General features: G+C 42.4%; 1 protein-coding gene, 1 long non-coding RNA gene and 1 pseudogene across 2 annotated transcripts; 2 read left to right on the top strand and 1 right to left on the bottom strand.

Annotated features, from left to right (window-relative positions):
- Positions 1-3,214: 3,214 nt before the first annotated feature.
- On the bottom strand, positions 3,215-5,499 carry LOC116210275. Its single transcript, XR_004157456.1, has 2 exons — positions 4,588-5,499; positions 3,215-3,583 (listed from the first exon to the last, which is right to left on the bottom strand). It is a non-coding gene; the product is annotated as an uncharacterized LOC116210275 (long non-coding RNA).
- A 1,520-nt stretch (positions 5,500-7,019) lies between these two features.
- On the top strand, positions 7,020-8,756 carry LOC116211593 (UDP-glycosyltransferase 72E1-like). The gene has a single exon (XM_031546042.1). It carries the CDS (start codon positions 7,124-7,126, stop codon positions 8,600-8,602), a length of 1,479 nt encoding a protein of 492 aa, XP_031401902.1. The 5' UTR covers positions 7,020-7,123; the 3' UTR covers positions 8,603-8,756.
- A 7,627-nt stretch (positions 8,757-16,383) lies between these two features.
- LOC116211745 lies at positions 16,384-17,520 on the top strand (annotated as a pseudogene).
- The last annotated feature ends 644 nt before the right edge of the window (positions 17,521-18,164 follow it).

Raw genomic sequence — 18,164 nt, 5'->3', positions numbered from 1 at the left:
GAGTGGGTTTTAATGGGTTGCTTGATGGCTCCTTCCTCCTGGAAGACCCTTGGGGAGTGCTTAAGGATCGGCTCGAGCAAAAACTCCAAGAAGTGGCCCGGTTAAAGAGATGGCTTGGGGCACAAGGCCGGCTGCTGCCACCAGAGGACAGTTTCTGGACCTGTACTGACCACACCTAGTTCGGGATGTTGGAGGTTTCAAACTTAAAATCTAAGCTCGGAAATGGATAGAGGGGGTCGAAAAAATGTGGGATATGAAGTTTGGTGAAGTTTGGATTTAAACCGGGATGATGATCATCGTAATTTCGACTTAAGTCTTGAGGGTTTTTGCTTAGTTTTTGCTGAGCTATGGGCTGCAATTTGCTTGAAGGAGTTGAGAGGATTTGAAGAGTGAGAAATGCTAGAGAGATGGCATGAAGTAAGTTGTGATTAGCATAATGACATAAAGGGTATATATAGGCAAAGATTAAGTGCAATTAAGTGAGAAAAGCTTGATTAAGGGCATCCTAAGGCTTGGGCGGTTTCTTAATGGAGATAAGGATGAGTTTGAACCATGGAATTAAAGAAGAAGAGTTAAAATGCATTAATGGAGATGGATGGGAAGTTGGAGTGTAAAAGAGAAAGACTTAGGATATTTTCAATGCAAGTGGGCAATGGTGGCTAGCTTTGTCTTGAGCAAAGGGGAAGACTATGCCGTGGGTCCCGCTTGGGTGGGAGGTGAGTCGGGAAAATTCAGGTGTCGATTGGTCACATGTTCAAACTTCGTGATTCGAAAGAACGACGTATTGACAATGTGCGCAAGGAAACGATCCCGATGAGCCTAAGATGGCCATTTTTCATGAGAAAATGCTTCGTGTAATCATGAGGCTCGGAAGCCGGTTTTGCTCGTTTTAAGCGATCAGAGCGAAGTATGGTAGCATATCTTGCATCTGTGTTCTGCGTTGGTCATTTTGATATACATTGTCAGTTGGAATGAATAGTTGACCATTAAGCCAGTATTGTGAATGTGGAGCCGGAGACGTCCCAGGAGGCTGAAATTGGATTTTTCAAATTGCTTTCTGAGTTTCTCAGGTGATCTGGAGATCACTGTGATCTCTGTTTAGTCCGATGATTCCACATTGAGCCTTGGGATGGCTAGCATTGTGTAGGGCAGCTGTCCGGCGTCAAGTTTCCGCAAAAAGGACCTTCAGATATGGGTTTCCATTAAAAACGACCTTTTTTGCTCCTCGGAGGTTACTCGGGAAACTAAAAAGGGTTTTGATATCTGTTTTGCCCAATTGCATCTGTCCGCTAGAGTTTTCAGGGCAATGCAGGGTCAACTTCGTTTGCCGTTATTTCGTCAGACCAGTCTCCGATTATGCATTTCTGAAGGAAGGTATGCTCGTTATGTCGCTCGGGAATCATTCGAAGTGTCTGTGTGGCTTCCAAAGGACAATTTGAAGCACTGCTCGTGCTCTGTATGTTTATGGGACTTGGCTGCAACTAACATCGAGTATTCACTTTTATTTGAGAAACCGGCATTTTTGGACTTCCACTAAAAAGTTGTATGTATATAGAAAGTTATTCTGTATAAATCAGATGATCTGCAAAATGTGTTTGAAGACACGTTTCATCTATTTGGCACCGCTAGTGATTTTTGGAGTCTAATATTGATTATCTTCTGATGGTTGAGCGAACTAGCGGAAAATAGCACTGTACGTATTGTATTCTGAAAATGTCGTTTTGAAAGGTATTTGGGCTCTCTATTTGCTCTGTATATCGCTAGATGATTCTGTATGTTCTTTTGTCATGTGCTTGAATCATCTGCTTGTCTCGATTGACTTGAGGATGAATAGCAACTTACTGCTCTGTCGAGCCTTCTTCTGTATCTATGCTCAAGTCATGGCCATAATTATTGTTGACGATGTTGTTTGAACTGGTGGGCCAAAACGGGGTGCTGACAATGACGTTAATGCCCTTTTCAAAATTTGCATTTCCAAAATCTTGAAACGCGCGGTCCGATGTAACACGGACGTTTAGAAAGGACTTGTGTGTCTCAACTTGAGTTTTTACCTTATTTCAAGTAACTCAGGTCAGGATACATAAGATCTTTCTAGATCACTTCCGGACAGATCGATCGGTTCTTTGACTTTTTCGGGATTCTTGCACAATTATGAAAGATCCGGGGATTGGTCAACACCGGCTACAGATCGAGGTGGCCCACACTGCGATGTTTCCCTTTTCTGAAAACAATTTTCAAATAAAGGGCAAAATCGTCTTTTCACAATTTAGCGACACCCTCAATGTTAGCTTTACAGAAACACTACGGTATCAGGATAAGAATAGACTACATGTTCAGGTGCAGGTTCATCTACGAAGCTTTTTTTTTATCTAACTGATGAGTTTTTGTAATCCTATCGTAGATTCGGGTAACTAAAACGGTTATCTCTGTCACGAAACATGCAAAAATCTTTATTAATCATTCACTCGACCTAACCAAACATTAGAGAAGGGATAGGTGGGACTTTAGGTTCTAAATCTAGAGTCAAAATACGAGTTCGGCATATTCAGTGATATTGCAGTGTCACAATACATAATAACTTTAAAAGCAATCCACGCACAAAGGACTTGACTATAGACATCATGTCTGTCAGGTCCTTGAATAAAGCCGAATGCAAAATGTTTTGCACGCGTTTGTTTGCTTAGCATAGGACATTTGCATGCCAAAACACTCAGGGTTAATAATCTATTAACTCACGTAAACTTGGTAATGCCAAACAACTTGCCTGTAACTCACATGTTGTTTGTTACTTTTCTGCTCTTGTTTGTCCATACGAGTCGAGCTCGACCCATAAGACGCATTGCAGTTAGGGTCCAATGCCTTAATCACCGATCACAGGATCCAACGTCCTATTCACTAAGAGCGCATGTTGAATTTCAGTTTTCGGTATTTCCCTAAACTCACGACGAGTCGGAATGGAATAATAACCGAAAGCGAAAAGACTGGGATTCGATTATTTGTAATTTATAATTTGTTGTATTATTTTGAGAGCATTGTAAAGATTTTAGTTTGTACATTCATTCTGTAAGAATCTCAGTCAGTGAGCGAACGGTCCGAGAGTCGAACTAACGTATCGGTCCCATGCTTGCCCAAACAAGAGTAATCCCAAGATCTTGCGATTTCGGTTCGTGCAGGAATTCAACCATCATGGTTTGATGAGTTGTAAAGCAAGATATTGAACTGATTTCCCGACAGGTGGGTTTACTTCTCTCTCGGATACTCAACCGACATCGTTTAATTTACCGAATTTTTGGTGTCAAAGCGTGTAAGCTGAGTACAACTTAATTCACGCTGCAAATGAAATAAAATTGCAAGTCTAGCAAGCTATAGTACTGAGAGGGCGTGTGGGATATAAGCTTGCACGTAACGTGAACCCTCGAACTCGAACCCGGGCAACTCACCAGCCCTCGACCTTCGAATCATACACAGATAGTGGCGACTCCTTCTCACACGTGTCCGTCACGCGTCCCCCTAGAAGGTGGATACTCCCAAGCCACGTGATTCAGTCGAGCGCATGCGAGCCTCGATGAGAGCACATTCGGGTCTGCACATCCATGCTACGTGTGACACGCATCTCGGTGCTTTTGAAATTGTGAATTTTAAAAAGGGCATGGCCAATAGTTCTTTAACTGTTAACGCAATTACAGATTATTGGCCAGTTCGTGCAATTCATTTAAAAGAGTCCGTGATTTATTTCAGCTAAGTTTAACGTCCCGATTGTCTGTGTGTGAAATTTTAAGTTAATTAAAAATTTGCTAACTGCATTAATTTACGAGTCTCGAGCCGCCGGAACGGTCATTGGTGGACTGCCTCGATAAAACTCTAATTTCCAACTGTCTTGGGATTAAGTTCAATTTTTGACCGATTTTACGTGATTAATCCGGTTCATTCGAAGTTTTAATAAAAAACACATTCAAACACTCCAAGCCCATGAATATGGGCAAAAATGAGCACAATAAAATTAATTCGTCGGTTTTAAATCCGAGTGATTAATTAAACCGATTTTGGTATATTTAATCGATTTTATTCCTTAAAGCCAAGTAAGCATGGAGTCCAATTCGTGTTAGTTCATTTTCACTTCAACAACCGGTTTTAAGGCCAATATTTAAAATTAGTTTGATTCATGCGAGATTCTTAAGGATCTTCATTCAAATCATCCGCCAAACATCGAAACAACATCATAACATGCAAGAGACACACGAATCGAGCATTTTTAATATTTTCCAGATCTGATCATCATGCCCGTAATCCCTCTTTATGTCCGTCTCAAGGCCATTTCAACATTTAGCGTGTTATTGAGCCAAGTTCGGTTTTAAGCAAGTTCATGTGAGTCAACATTCCAATATCACAGCCACCTCCAAACAATTCTTAACGCCTATCAAGATCATGTGAAGTGGTTTAGACAGACATTTAACTGGTTTTATTGTCCAAGTTCATATTTTGTCGTTTTCAAGTGTTTTCGACCTTCCCAAGCAAACATACAACCTTCAATCACCCAAGTAAGATTATAGGGATCCTAAGCATGCCTCTAAAGATCCAAGACGGTACCTCTTCCGGGCTTACATCGGAAGGACCAAGAAGCTTCGAGTATTGTTCCGACTAAAGCTGACACGGGCTGTCCAAGGATACCAGACGTGAGGTCAAGCAGCAGCTGGGGAACAGTATGGTGGGGCGACTCAGTTTTGAGAAGACCTGAGGAGCTCAGGGAGGGTCCAAAACAGCGGCTCAGCAACGGCTCCTCGACATAGTCGCCACAGTGTCCTGCCAGAGAGGAAAACGAAAAAAAATGAAAAATAGACCGCAACTGCTGAAGGAAACTCGAGAATGGTGGCACCACAGCAGTTTTGGCTCGGGACCGAGGGAGAAGACGGGAAGAAGTTGAGGAGCTGAGATTTGTGGTGACTCATGGAGGGGCCATGGCATGGGGAATGAGAGAGGTCGGGGGGAAGAGTTGAGGTGAGGATGAAGGAGCCGGAGAGTGAGTTGAGGGAATCAGTTTTTTTTTTTTTTTTTTGAGAGAGGGAAGGATGTTGCTGAGGTAAGATGAGGTGAGGAGGAACCGAGGTTTAGTTGACGAAGGAGTGAGCTGGAGAAGGAAGCTGGTCTCGGAGAGGAGATGGGCAGAGAGTTAGGGGAAAAATGGTGGTGAGTGAGCTGTGGGCTCGGGCGGTTGGTGGGGGCGAGCTGAGGGGAGTTTGTTGGGCTCAGCGGGAGTTTTTGCTGAAGGTTTCGGAGGTCTGTAAGCTGAGAGGGAGTTAGAGGGAAGGTGAGGGCGTGAAAGGGGATCTGAGGGAGTTCGTGAGTTCGGGAGAGAAGGGAGAGAGTTAGCTGAGGGAGGAAAGGAGAGGCAGCTGAGGCGTGAGGTCCGAAAAAAAAAAATTGCAAATCAGCTGGGGATCTCGCGGTCAGCTAAGGGGCCAGGGGAGTGAGCTCACTAGCTGAGGGGTCCCCCCCCCCCCCCCCCCCCCCCCCCCCCCCCCCCCCCCCCCCCCGAAAACAAAACGTCTCCCTGTCTGTTCTTTCCTTCACTTCTGTCTCGTCCCCTTTCGTTTTTTTTTTTTTTTTCATTTTTTCTTCTGTTCTGTCCTTCCTCCCGTTCTCTGTTTTTTTTCGTGTGTTTGCATGAAAATGGGAATGAGAGAGAGAAAGGGAGGGCAGGCTCGAAAAGAAGAAGAAGAGAAAGGGAAAAACGTTGAATTGGTTTTGTGTTGCAGGTTGCCGTTGCCGAGAAGAAACAAGAAAACGGAAGGGAACAGGAGGTTTGCTTGGTTGGAGTGCAGAAGATTGAAGCTGAAACGAGACAGAGAGGGGCAAAAGAGGGTCACGGGCTCGGCAGGGAAGGGAGAGACGAGAAAGGAAAGAAAGCAGCAGAACAAAGAAAGAAAAAAGAAGATGGCACTGCAGAGAGGAAGAACTAAGGGAAAGAAAGAAAGGGGAAGAAACGGGTCACAGGGGCCAACCCCTTCTGATCACGCCTTTAATTTTTTTTTTTTAAATATTATTACGGGCGTCTTTAAGATGGAAAAATCAATTTCTTGAAATTCGTCATATTTTCGAAATGAGAATTCCGAAATCGTGAAACTCCAGAAATAATTGACCCTATGGGAGTTTCAATTTGTATCAATGGAACACGAATCTAGATAAGATCGATATTGAACTCCGACGCACGTCAATAGTAATCGCTTGATTATTTTTGAATTTCTCGTCCTTTCGAACGGATGTCCGAAAAAATGATCCAAAAATATCATTGTGTTCAGAAAAATTCAAGGATCGATATCACATGGAAAAATACTTTCAATCCCGAGCATCGACTCGAATTTTGAAACAAATTGATAATCGCTGCACGTAAAGCCTGAAATTTTTGTCTTTTCAATCGGGGATCCTAAAAATAATCCGGGATCACCATTACGTTCAGAAAAATTCAAGGATCAATATTGTGCAGAAAAATATTTTTCAGCTTCGAGTTTTTTTTGTTTAGGGTTTTGAAATTCGAATTTGACACGTGTAAAACGTCCTGTAGAGTATTTTTCCACGAAATATAAAAAAAAAAATGCCCCTAGTTTAAAAGTTGTGAATGCTTGGACAATTAATCAAAATACTTCCCTCCAATGGGTGACGAAATGACGATTTTGCTCTCGTTTGGAGCCGATTAACCAAAACGGGGTGCTGACATGACTGTACCAAACTTTACTTTCTCGTTGATGAACCTAGATTTCTTAGGTGAATTAACCAATTCACCTAAAATAGGTAATTATTCAAATTTGTAGTGAATTATTATCGTAATACCAACTATTTATGTAAATTTATCGTGAATTATTCATATATAGTATGCGTACCAAGATTTGCACTATACTTCTATTTTTAATTTATGTATCCTAATAATTCGAACCGCAGAATCAGAATATTCTTCAATTTCTATATATGTTATGTAGTATGTAATAATCTTTTTACCAATATTTAAAAATAAAATAAAATAGCAAATGTTATATTGATGCTCCTACCAAATCTTTAAAGAACGAACCATGCATGAAAGGGCGTTGAGTAGCCTCCATTTCTGTACTTCTACAATTTAGTTTGTGCCACCATGGGAAGCACCGCGCCTCACGTAGCCTTGCTCGCTAGCCCCGGAATGGGACACCTTATCCCGATGCTCGAGCTTGGTCATCGCCTTGCTTCCACATTCAGTCTAAGAGTCACTGTATTCGTAGTGACCACCGATGCCTCGACAGCCCAATCACAGATCAATCAGGAATACTCCACGTACAAGAAAGTAATCAGCATCGTTCTGCTTGAGCAGCTGGACTTATCGAGCCTCATGGACTGGCCGACAGCGATGCTTTCTCAGATCGTCCTGATAATGCGCCATTCCTTGCGATACCTGAGGTCCGCAATCTCTTCAATGGAGATTCGCCTGACAGCCCTAATTGTTGACGTGTTTGGGGTTGACGCATTTGCTGTTGCCGATGAGTTTAAGATGTTGAGGTATGTATTGGTCACTACTAATGCGTGGTACCTCGCACTCATTACATATCTTCCGTTCATTGATTGTAAGAATGAAGATGACCATGTTAGGCTTCACCAGCCATTTAACATTCCCGGCTGTGAATCAGTTCGATTTGAAGACACGATTAGCGCATTTTATAATAGAGACGATCAGACATTATTCAACGACTACAAAAGGACAGGGATTGAATTGGGAAGAGCTCATGGACTACTGGTGAATACATGGGAGAGTCTCGAGCCTAAAACATTGAGAGCCCTACGAGACCCGAAGACAATGGGGCGGTTCCTGGAGAGTTCCCGAATCTTTCCAATTGGCCCAGTAGTCCGTCCCAGTCAACCAGCGAAACAAGACGTGCCAAGGAACAAAGTGCTGGAGTGGTTGGACCAGCAACCGGCTGAATCAGTGCTCTATGTGTCGTTCGGGAGTGGTGGTACCCTGTCAGCCGACCAGCTCACCGAACTGGCCTGGGGCTTGGAGCAGAGCAGCCATAGATTCGTATGGGTGGTACGCCCTCCAACAAAAGATTCGGCATCTGGATCATTTTTCAGACTCAGTAAGAAAACCGACAAAACCCCGGAGTACTTGCCTGACGGGTTCGTGACCAGGACCCAGGACAAGGGTCTGGTGGTCCCGACCTGGGCTCCACAGACGGAGGTCCTCGCTCACCTGTCGGTTGGCGGGTTCCTGTCGCATTGTGGGTGGAACTCGATCCTCGAGAGTATCCTGAACGGCGTGCCCATGATAGCCTGGCCACTGTACGCGGAGCAGAAGATGAATGCGACCATGCTAGCCGAGCAGCTGGGCGTGACTGTGAAGCCAGAGAAGTTGCCGTCCAGTGGTATCATCAGGAGGGACGAGATTGAGGCGATGGTGAGAAGAGTGATGGAAAAGGACGGGAATGAAGGGAAGCAAATGAGGATTAGAGCACATGACCTTAAACGGACTGCGGACGAGGCATTAAGAGAAGGTGGATCCTCCCATTATATGCTCTCGCAGATGGCCAGAGAATGTGAATGTGGTCTGGAGAAGCTCGATGAAGTAAGGGGCGGTCTTGATTGATCGGCCACTACCTACAACAGTTCGTCGTAATTCCATAAGATGAAATTTCTCGTTTCTTGTTTTCTTTTTCTGCAAATAAAGAAAAGGGTTAATGGCATTAAAAATCATGAATTACCTCCTTTGTAATAAAAGAAAAATCATAAATTTGCTATTATTCATATCTAGTATGAAATTTATATTTTTAATAAAAATACACAAACTACCATTTCAATCCAAAATCTAGCATTTGCCAGTTTTTCCATTAATTTTTTATTAAATGGCAAACCGTCTGATGATAAGGCACTAATCTAATACAAAATACATAAAAATGCAAAACATAAGATAAACTCAGAAAAAGTTAAAAATTTTATAAAAATTTAAAAAACTATGAACCTACCGAAAAGAAATTTAAATATAAAAAAATCCAAAAAAAAATGTTAGAAATAGTTGTAACAAGTTCAAAATAAAGTTTGAAATAAAAAAGTTAATAATAACTTTCAAAAATACTGATAAATTCCGAAAATCTAATAATTCAAAAGCGCAACGAGATTAGTCTTGTCGTTAGGGGTTTGTTGGGCTTAATTTAGATTGACATAGCCTTAGATGAGCTAAATCTTAGTAAGGAGCAATCTTGCGCCCAACCTGGGAGGCGGATAAAGGGTAGCCAAATTGCAAAGTTCAGAAGCATGATAGCAAAAGGAGGAGGCGTGTTGATCATACTGAGCACATTGCCTTCTGAGATTTCCAATCTTAATTAGATGTAGAGATGAAAGTTCAAGTTATAAAGTTTATAATAGAAGTCCTTACCCAAAAAAAAGTTTATAATAAAGGTAAAATTTTAACCTTAACTTTTTCTTTTTGATAGCTAATTTAACTTTCTATATGTACATTTAATTAATCTGGGAAATCTTTAGAATAAAATTGCCTCATGAGATTTAACATAATTCATTTTTGTATGATTGGATACATACTCTCCACTTCTATTGCCCTTTACTCCGGCACCCAAGTCGAGCCCAAGACAGATCATTCATAAGGTTTGATCTCAATTAGAACTGGTTCGGTCACAATCCAGCTGGGAAGCCCATAAAGACTACCAAAATCTCTTCTAAAACTCGATGCTGCTAACAGGCCCACTGGGCATCATTGAGCCAATAAGATAGACACGTCTTTCCCACAGTACTATCATCAAATAAACTTTTCCTTTTGTCCCCTTTTGCGTTCATATTTCTTTGAATATGAAATTTTTACCTTTTTTTTTAATCTAAAACGGGGCATAAGCCCAGAAAAAGGGAAAAAAATTATGAATTACATAATCGGGCTATGAAGGCCCTATTAATATCGTCAAAGAGCAGTGTTCCAATCCCCGTTGGGGGATGCTCATACATGTTGTGCGCACCCGAATTTCATCTCGTCAGGGCACGCATGCGCGAAGCCTACGCAACGCGGCTCGGGAGTATCCACCTTCCCGGGGACGCGCGACGGACGCACGTGAGAAGGAGTCGCCACTCACTGTTTACGACCCGTAGGTCGAGGGCCGTTGAGCCTCCCGGGTCTAGGGGTACGAGGTACACCTAAATACTAAGGCAATGGCTGTACGGAACCGGAAATTCCCAATTCGGGGGTTCTATTACGTGTGGGCCTATATCCCGCACGCCCTTTCAGTACTCTAGTTTGCTAGGCTTGCCGTTTTATTTATTTACCGCGTGATTTAGGGTTGCACTTGACTCGCCCGTTTTGACACCGTAAAGTCGATGAATTGATCAAGTTGGGCCAATAATCCGAAAGATGAGTAGGCTTGTGCGTCGAGGAATCGGTTCACTATCTTAGCGTTACAGTTCATCGAACCATGATGGTCGATTCCCTACGCGAACCGAGACCACGAGTGTTCGAGCTTACTTATCTCTTGATAACAATGGACCGACTTGACCGATTCGACACTCGGACCTCTCGCTTGCCGATCAGGGATCCTTACAAATGAATGAGTGAATGTACAAATAAAATCCTCGCAATGTTCTCTCGAATAATTACAAAGTATAACTGAATAAGTAAATGGATCCCGATCGGTTTGCGTTAGGCCAATATTCCACTCTAGCTCTCCATGTATTTTGAATAACCGATAAATAAATTAAGGCAACGCGGGCTCGAAGAGCCAGGGGTCGGGTCCAATCGAACCGACGGTTTGCAGGAGAACCGATTAGTTCCCACTGTAACCGTTGGACCGATCGAGCTCCCGAGTGATATCTAAACACGTTTCACACATCCAATCCAAATTGCCTTCCACATAGGCCACATTTGGAGTGTGATGGTGACTCGAGGCTAGATCCCATTCCGCACTGGGGTTGCACGCGCTCAGTGAGTTAGGAGGCGTTGGACCTCGTGTTCGGTAATTTGGGGCGTTGGGCCCCGTGCAAGATGTAACCTATGGGCTCGGACCCGAACCGCAACAAATTAGCAAAAGCAAAGGGAAAACAGAAGAAAACTGATAAAACTGATGAAAAACATACGACAACTGACAAATATAGGTAAATACAGACAAGTTGTCTATTAAGTCGAATGTACGTGACTTAATCAGTTATTAACCGGGGTTGATCAGCAAACAATGTATCTAACCTAAGCCAACAAAGAGGTGGGCCGGGAGGTGGTTCTAGGCCAATTAAATGTGTGAATTTGTTTTAGAACTCTATTCCGTGAAGTATCACTGCGGTTTCACCAAATTCGCCAAACCCGTATTTTGACTCTAGATTGGAATCTAACATTCCGCCTATCCATTATCTAATGTTTGATTAAGCCAAATGCATGATTAATTCGGTTTTTCGTGTTTTGCAACAGAAATAAAATGCTCACCACCAAATCTACAATAGGGAGATAGAAACACCGAAAGTGAACGAAATGGGCTGTGCGAGTGAAACTCACACCCGAACTGGTCGCCCTTTTTCGTCCATAGATCGAGGTGTTTCCGACTCCCTAATGCCTAGGATATCGGTGAATCGCGGAATGACGATTATGCCCTTGATCAGTAAAACGTGTGTGATTCACATATAAAATTAAAGATCGCGTGACACGAAGAGGTCTAAGAAGGACTCGCGCGACTCGACTCGAGCCACCTCAAATTGGGCCCGAACTCGAGTCATAGGGCGCGAATACTCGCTAGACTTCGATTCTATTCGTGTTACACGTCTCGGTGTTTTGAAATTGTGAGCTTTTAAAGAAAAGGGTATTTTTCGCCGTTCCGTGAACCATCGATGCGCTTACGGATTAGCAATCAATTTATCCAATTATTTAGTCCAAATGATTTAATTAACCGAATGATACGTCCCGTTTCTCCCGTTTTTGAAATTCTTCAGTGATTATCACCTCGTGTCACGATTATTATGGATCTAATGGATAATTATTTGAAACCAACGTGCCCAACAAGTAATTAACATGTAGTCGGTGATTAAATAGAAGCGTAATCACAAGCAATTCCAAGGATTGACCTTAAAATGATAAAAGAGGCCAACCTTAACTCGAAGGAGGTCACGAGGGAGTCGGCCATTTCCTAGGGATAATCGACTGAATGCCCCTTTGACCCAATTCGAGTTTCGGTGGGTCTCTTGTATCATTTCTAATCGTTCCTTGCATACATCAAGCATCATGCATACAAGAATAACACACATTTTGCTAAGCCAATGTCACCATGATCTTGGTTACATGATGAATACATAGGATAAACACAAACATCATATTCAAGGGAAATCGATAAAATGACATTGGCTCATTCGATGATAGATTCGGAAATAAATCACAAGAAACACACGACATCATGGAACAAGAGATCCGAAGCTTCGGGTGAACCAAGGGACCTCTTGGCCCCCTTGCAAGGAGGGTAGCCATAGGTTTCCCTTGACACAACCGACCCATAGGGTCTCTTCCTCCTAGATCCCGAACCTTTCCCGTCATGCCGTCACATTTCAATAACGAATAGAGACATCACGATCGTGGGAACAACTAAATCCGGAAGGATGAGATGGTCATGGACCCTAGAGAGTCAAAGAGGCTCACGGCTCCCCATATGGGACTTGGCCGAGAGGTTCCATGGCTCTCTTGAGTCTATGTCGGCCTCATCCCTTTAGATTCGAGCCATTTCACGTTATACACGCATATCACATGATAATAAAAATTTAAAAATGTAGGGAAATGAACATATTCGAAGGAGGAGAGGACCTCATGCCCTCGGATGAGCTAGGAAGGCTCACGGTACCCTCCAATGGGTACCGGCCGTGAGCCCTCATGGCTCCTCCCCGACATGAAGGTCTCTTCCGCTCCGACCATGGCCCTTTCCCGTCATGGCATACACATTTATACTATGTATGGACGCAACAAAAAAATGAAACACGTGATATTGCATGGGATTGCATGGGGGTTGCATGGAAATGCATGAATCCGTATGAAAGAAGCTAACTTGCATGTTCTTCGATCAATAATCATCTCAATGCCCTCAAGGCAAACAAATATCGAGATCCTAACTTTTCTAAGTCGTAGAAGAGTGTTACTTAGCCTCGATGTACGAGGGAAAGAGTCGGGGAGGTGGCAAGAGGGTCGGGTGACCCGGCTGGACACCAAGGGCAGTAGGTACCCGAGAGGCAGCGGCTGTGGCAGCTCGGAGAAAACGGGGTCGGCACGATGGCTCCGACCACGGCACGGTGCAAGGTCGGGCTCCTTGGACTCCTAAGGGGCGGACCTAGACGTTCGTAGACAACTCTGAACGTGCCAAGGCCTGGACAAACCCAAAACGTTGAGAGAAACTCGGTTAAAAACTAACGGAACCCGATAAGAGGAAAGAAGTGGAACGGAGGTTGTGCACGGTCGTAGGGCTCTCGGACCGTGACCACCTCTTCACGGGGGAGAGTGTGGGTCGTGGGGGACCCTTCGAACGTGATGGCATGACTCGGCAAAGTCGTGGGAGGAAATGGCACGCGTAGAAGTCCGGATGCACCCGGTAACGGTCTCGGGACCCAATGGCTTTAGCGGCTGGAGAGTGATGTTGAAGGCTTCAAACCGAAAATCCAAGCTCGGAAATGGACTTAGGGGATGGGAAATATGTAGGCTAGGAAGTTTGGGGATGTTTGGCTTAAGTCGAGTCGGGTGGTGATCGGAATACCGGGTGGTTTTCCGTTGGTTTTAGCCGATTTCGACCTTAGGGATGGGTCGGACGAAATGAGGGAGAGGGCTGGAGTTTGAGAGAATTCTCGAGATAAGTTGGCTTGAGAGAGAATGAGAATGAAGAAGTGATTAAGCTTAATGGTGCAAGGACTTATAAAGGGGAGCTTAATTAAGCAACTAAGGCAAGTTAAGTGAGATTATGGCATGCTTAGGGGGCTGCCGGAATTCAAAGAGGGATTAGGGAGGGGAAATGGTCACTTAGAGTGTGGGGGAAGTAAGAGGATAAGTGATGGGAAGTGGTGGGAGGTGATGGATATGAGTGTGTGTAAGAAGATATTTCAAATTGTGTGGTGGAGGGAAGAGAGAAGGGATTGAGCCGCCGGCCATAGGGATCTAACCATGGCTAGATGCGGCCAAGCCGTGGCTTGGAGTTGGAGCCGAGGCTTAGGGTTGAGCCGTGGCTCAGGGATTGAGTCGTGGACTCTTGTTGGCTCGAGGAAAAGCCGGGAAAAGCTCGGGGCTCGATTGGTTACGCGCGTGCCTTCCGTGGTTTGTTTGAGTCTTGAATTATTGATGCACACATGATTACGGTTTAAATGAGCTCAATATTGGCACGCCTTCCATGCGAGATTATTCGGGTGTCCTAGGGCTCCAAAGTCGGTTTTGCCTCATTCGGGCATTCTGAGTGGAGTTGACCGTCCTTATTCTCGATTGACTTCCCTGTGCACTGTATTTTTCGTCTTGGCGTGCTTTTTGTTTCGTGGGATCATTGGATCACCGTCCTCGATCGAAGACCATTAGCCGAAGGTGACCTAGGGACTCGTGATCCGGGTTTTATCAGTGTTTACCGAGTGCCTTGAGGTGTTCGGGGATCGCTGTGATCTCTGTTTGCCATGAATATGCCCCGAAGACTCGCCGAGGGGCGTTTGTGACCACTGAAACGTCCCTCGGGAAACCAAGTCGAGTTCCGAAAGGTCATCTAAGACTTGTTCCATGATCCCAGTGGTTCCCTGGATGCGTGCAGGCCCGTTTCCGGGTGCCGTTTACTTGCCCGTGGATTGGGCGCCCGGGAGCCCTGTTGGAAAAGGCGTCTGTGAGAGTTCAGGGTGTCTCGGCTTAAGAATGATGCCTCTGAAACACGTCCGGACGTGCCATCGGTCACTTTGGCACTAGGAGGGATTTTTAGAGTCCTACATTGGGAGCCTTTCGACGCTTCGGTGATTTGGTGATGAATAGTGCCATAGTGCCAGTCTCTGTTGTTTTCGGGGTTCGTTGTATGTCTGTTCTTCTGATTGCTCTTCTCTGCCTTTTTAGTGGACCATGCTTCTCTCCAGTAATTCATGACTCTGTGTCCGCATGTTCGCCTCCGGTTTCCCGATCGTGAATAGTGTCCCGAGCTTTAGTCGGAAGTCCTCTATTGGAGCCGGTGGGCCAAAATGGGGTGCTGACATATGTAATTCCCAAGCGGCAAATGAATAGCTCTGAATATAATGACTATGAATTTCTTTTATATTTGAATTTTATTTTCGAAAATCTAATATTGATTTATATTTTTAATATAATTTTTCGATTCTTTCAACTTTCTCTAAAAGTTTATTTTATTTTATTTTTTATATATTTATTTTATTTTATTTTATCTTTTTTGTTTTCTTTTTATAATGAATTTTGCATGAACGTTTTTGAATTTTATTTTTTTTTAATATTATGCATTTTACTCTTAATTTGTTTTATTTTTAAATATATTTGTTAAATTTTCTACTGATTTCTATTTTAAAATTTATTTGTATTATTGTTTTTATTATTATCGTAATTTTTAGTTTATTTTTTAAAAAAATTAATTAATTTTTTTAAATTTTAATTATTTTTCTGAATTTTGTTTTACTTTTTCTTGGACTTTTCTGAATTTTTCTTGTATATTTCTGAAATCTTCTTAATTTTGTCTGAATTTTTTTATATTTATATTAACTAACAATGGTGATGGAAGTATTGATGAAAAGTTTTATTATATAAACTCATGGCTACAGTCGATGTAATATTCTCATCATTTTTCTAATTATTTTAGGTACTTTCTCGAGTTATGTGACGAAATAGATTTATCAAAGAATTCCTCGATGATCATGGATAGGAATCAGGTTGATGGGTGCAACGGACTGGTATTTGTTGCTGGGGGTGCTATATTAATAGTCCAAAATATAGATTTTTTTAATATAGATAGTTCTTTTTCAAAATCGAAAACTGTTTTAGTTTGCTTTTAAATTTCAATTTTTACTGGGTAAATAGAAAAACTTAAAATGATCAATTCTCTATTTAGACTTTCCTTCCGTATTCGTAATCTGGCTCAAGTTGACAAGTTTAGGAAAATGGACCGAAATTACCCACCAATAAGCATTGACGATTGCGCATTGCCTTCCAATAATCCAATTCCGTCAATAACTTTTAAGATCAAATTTTCTCTTTTAAAAACAAATTAAACCATAAAAAAGGGGGGGAAAACATATTTTGAAAGAAGCTTCTGTAGTAAGCACTGACTTCAGCTTCTAGTGGGTCATTTTATATTGAAATGATATTAACATCTTTTTGGTTCGGAAGTATTAAAAATCGATATCTGTTACCTAAATTAAAATATTATCTAACTTATCATTGTTTATACTCACGAAACACCCTAAAACTTTGATACATGACGAAGCAAGACTAAGCTTCTAATTTTAAAATCGAAGCAAAATTAGATGAGCAAGCACATATCAGTATACCTTTTTGAGGAGATCACGAAATATCCTCAGCGTATTAATTGAAAATGATTTTTGCTCTGCGTGTGGTCCTATCCACCATAAATATGCTCTTATATGTGTCAATCAATCACAATGATGGCACCAATTTGGGCTCGTGTACTATCGAAAAAAAAAGAAAGATACAGTGATTATGGCACCGGTGGTTGCATCTCCAATCAAATTCATAGAGGCAGCGCTCTCCAATGGCGCCGGCAGCCCTTTCGGCCTCTCGTACTCGGACCCCAACCAGCGATGGCTGATCAGAAAGGACCTCCTCTCCCTTCTCCAGGAGTTCCCCTCGTTCGCCCCTTCGATTGACACTTTCTTCCATAACGATGGCACTTCCACGAAGCTACTTGTCGCCAGGGCCTGCTTGCGTGTATCGAGGTAATCCGCTCCTGCCGTCCCCGTCACCATCTGGCTGCACGAGGACTACCCAACCGTAGGGCCCATGGTGTTTGTATCGGCCACACCAGGATGTAGTATCCACTCGGACCATCCGTTCGTGGACCCATCATCGGGCCTCACCAGCAGGCCGTACCTTAGTACATGGTCCCATCCCCGATGCAGCCTCTCCAACCTGGCCAGGAACCTCGTAAAGTTGTTCTTGAAGGACCATCCGTTCTGGAGTTCGCCCCCATCCTCGGAAGGCCCCGCTAACCCTGCCCTTGCCTCAAAAACGAAAGCCCTAGATCGGCTCTCAGGTATGATCCATTACGATCTGGCGGTTCTAAGGTCTACAGGGGATGACGAGCTGCCCTTATTGGTGACAAAGACAAACAGGTTAGGTCTCCCATCCGAGCAGTTTTTCGTTTTCTTATATTTTGTAATTCGAGAGATAATGGAGCATATGGTCTTTCATTAATTTAAAAATCCTATTCGGAATAGTATGAATTGTAATTTACACATTTTCTTTTTTTTGTGAATTATAATTAATATATGTGAATATAAGCAGGAGCATCAGGAATAATTTATTTCCGTGTGTATACATATACATATATATATATATATATATATATATATATTGCTTAACCTTGACATTACCAAGATGATTAGGCGGGGAGTATTTACCCGGCCATTTAGTATGCTTGTTAATGAAATCAAATTTAACTTACTTTAATTTTTCTCTCAATTCAACAACATAATTATTATGTTTTTATCTTTTTCTTTAAATTGTCTCTCATATTTTTCTTATATATTATTACAACTAATTTTTAATATTAAATTCTTTTAACTATTTCACATTTTTTCCTCAATTTTAACACTTTTTTTTTTCAATTCAACAACACAATCATTACTTTTTTATCTTATTCTTTAAATCTATCACATACTTTTTCCAGTTACTTTTGTTTCATCTACTAAAATCAAATTAAATCAAATTAAATAAAACTTAACTTCGTTACCAAATGCAATATACGAGTTCTACCGCATAATTCTGGGATCAATCCTACCTCAAGCAACAGATTAGATGGAAACTAAGGCTGAAATAGGTTGAAATACTCTTTTTAGGTCAATTCCACCTTTCTTGCTCTACCTCTGAGAAAATATTCAATGAGTATTACTCATCAATTTTGAAAGAATAAGAACCAATTAAAATGTTTATAAGTGGGAATCTGTATGCCCATTTTGAGTCCAATTCTTTGTATTACCGACCAATCTTTTTGTGTTTTGTT

This window comes from Punica granatum, chromosome 6 (genome assembly GCF_007655135.1).
Source record: "Punica granatum isolate Tunisia-2019 chromosome 6, ASM765513v2, whole genome shotgun sequence".
Lineage (NCBI taxonomy): Eukaryota > Viridiplantae > Streptophyta > Magnoliopsida > Myrtales > Lythraceae > Punica > Punica granatum.
Note: the sequence above shows the minus strand (reverse complement) of the source record. Positions and strands in the feature narration are given on the sequence as shown.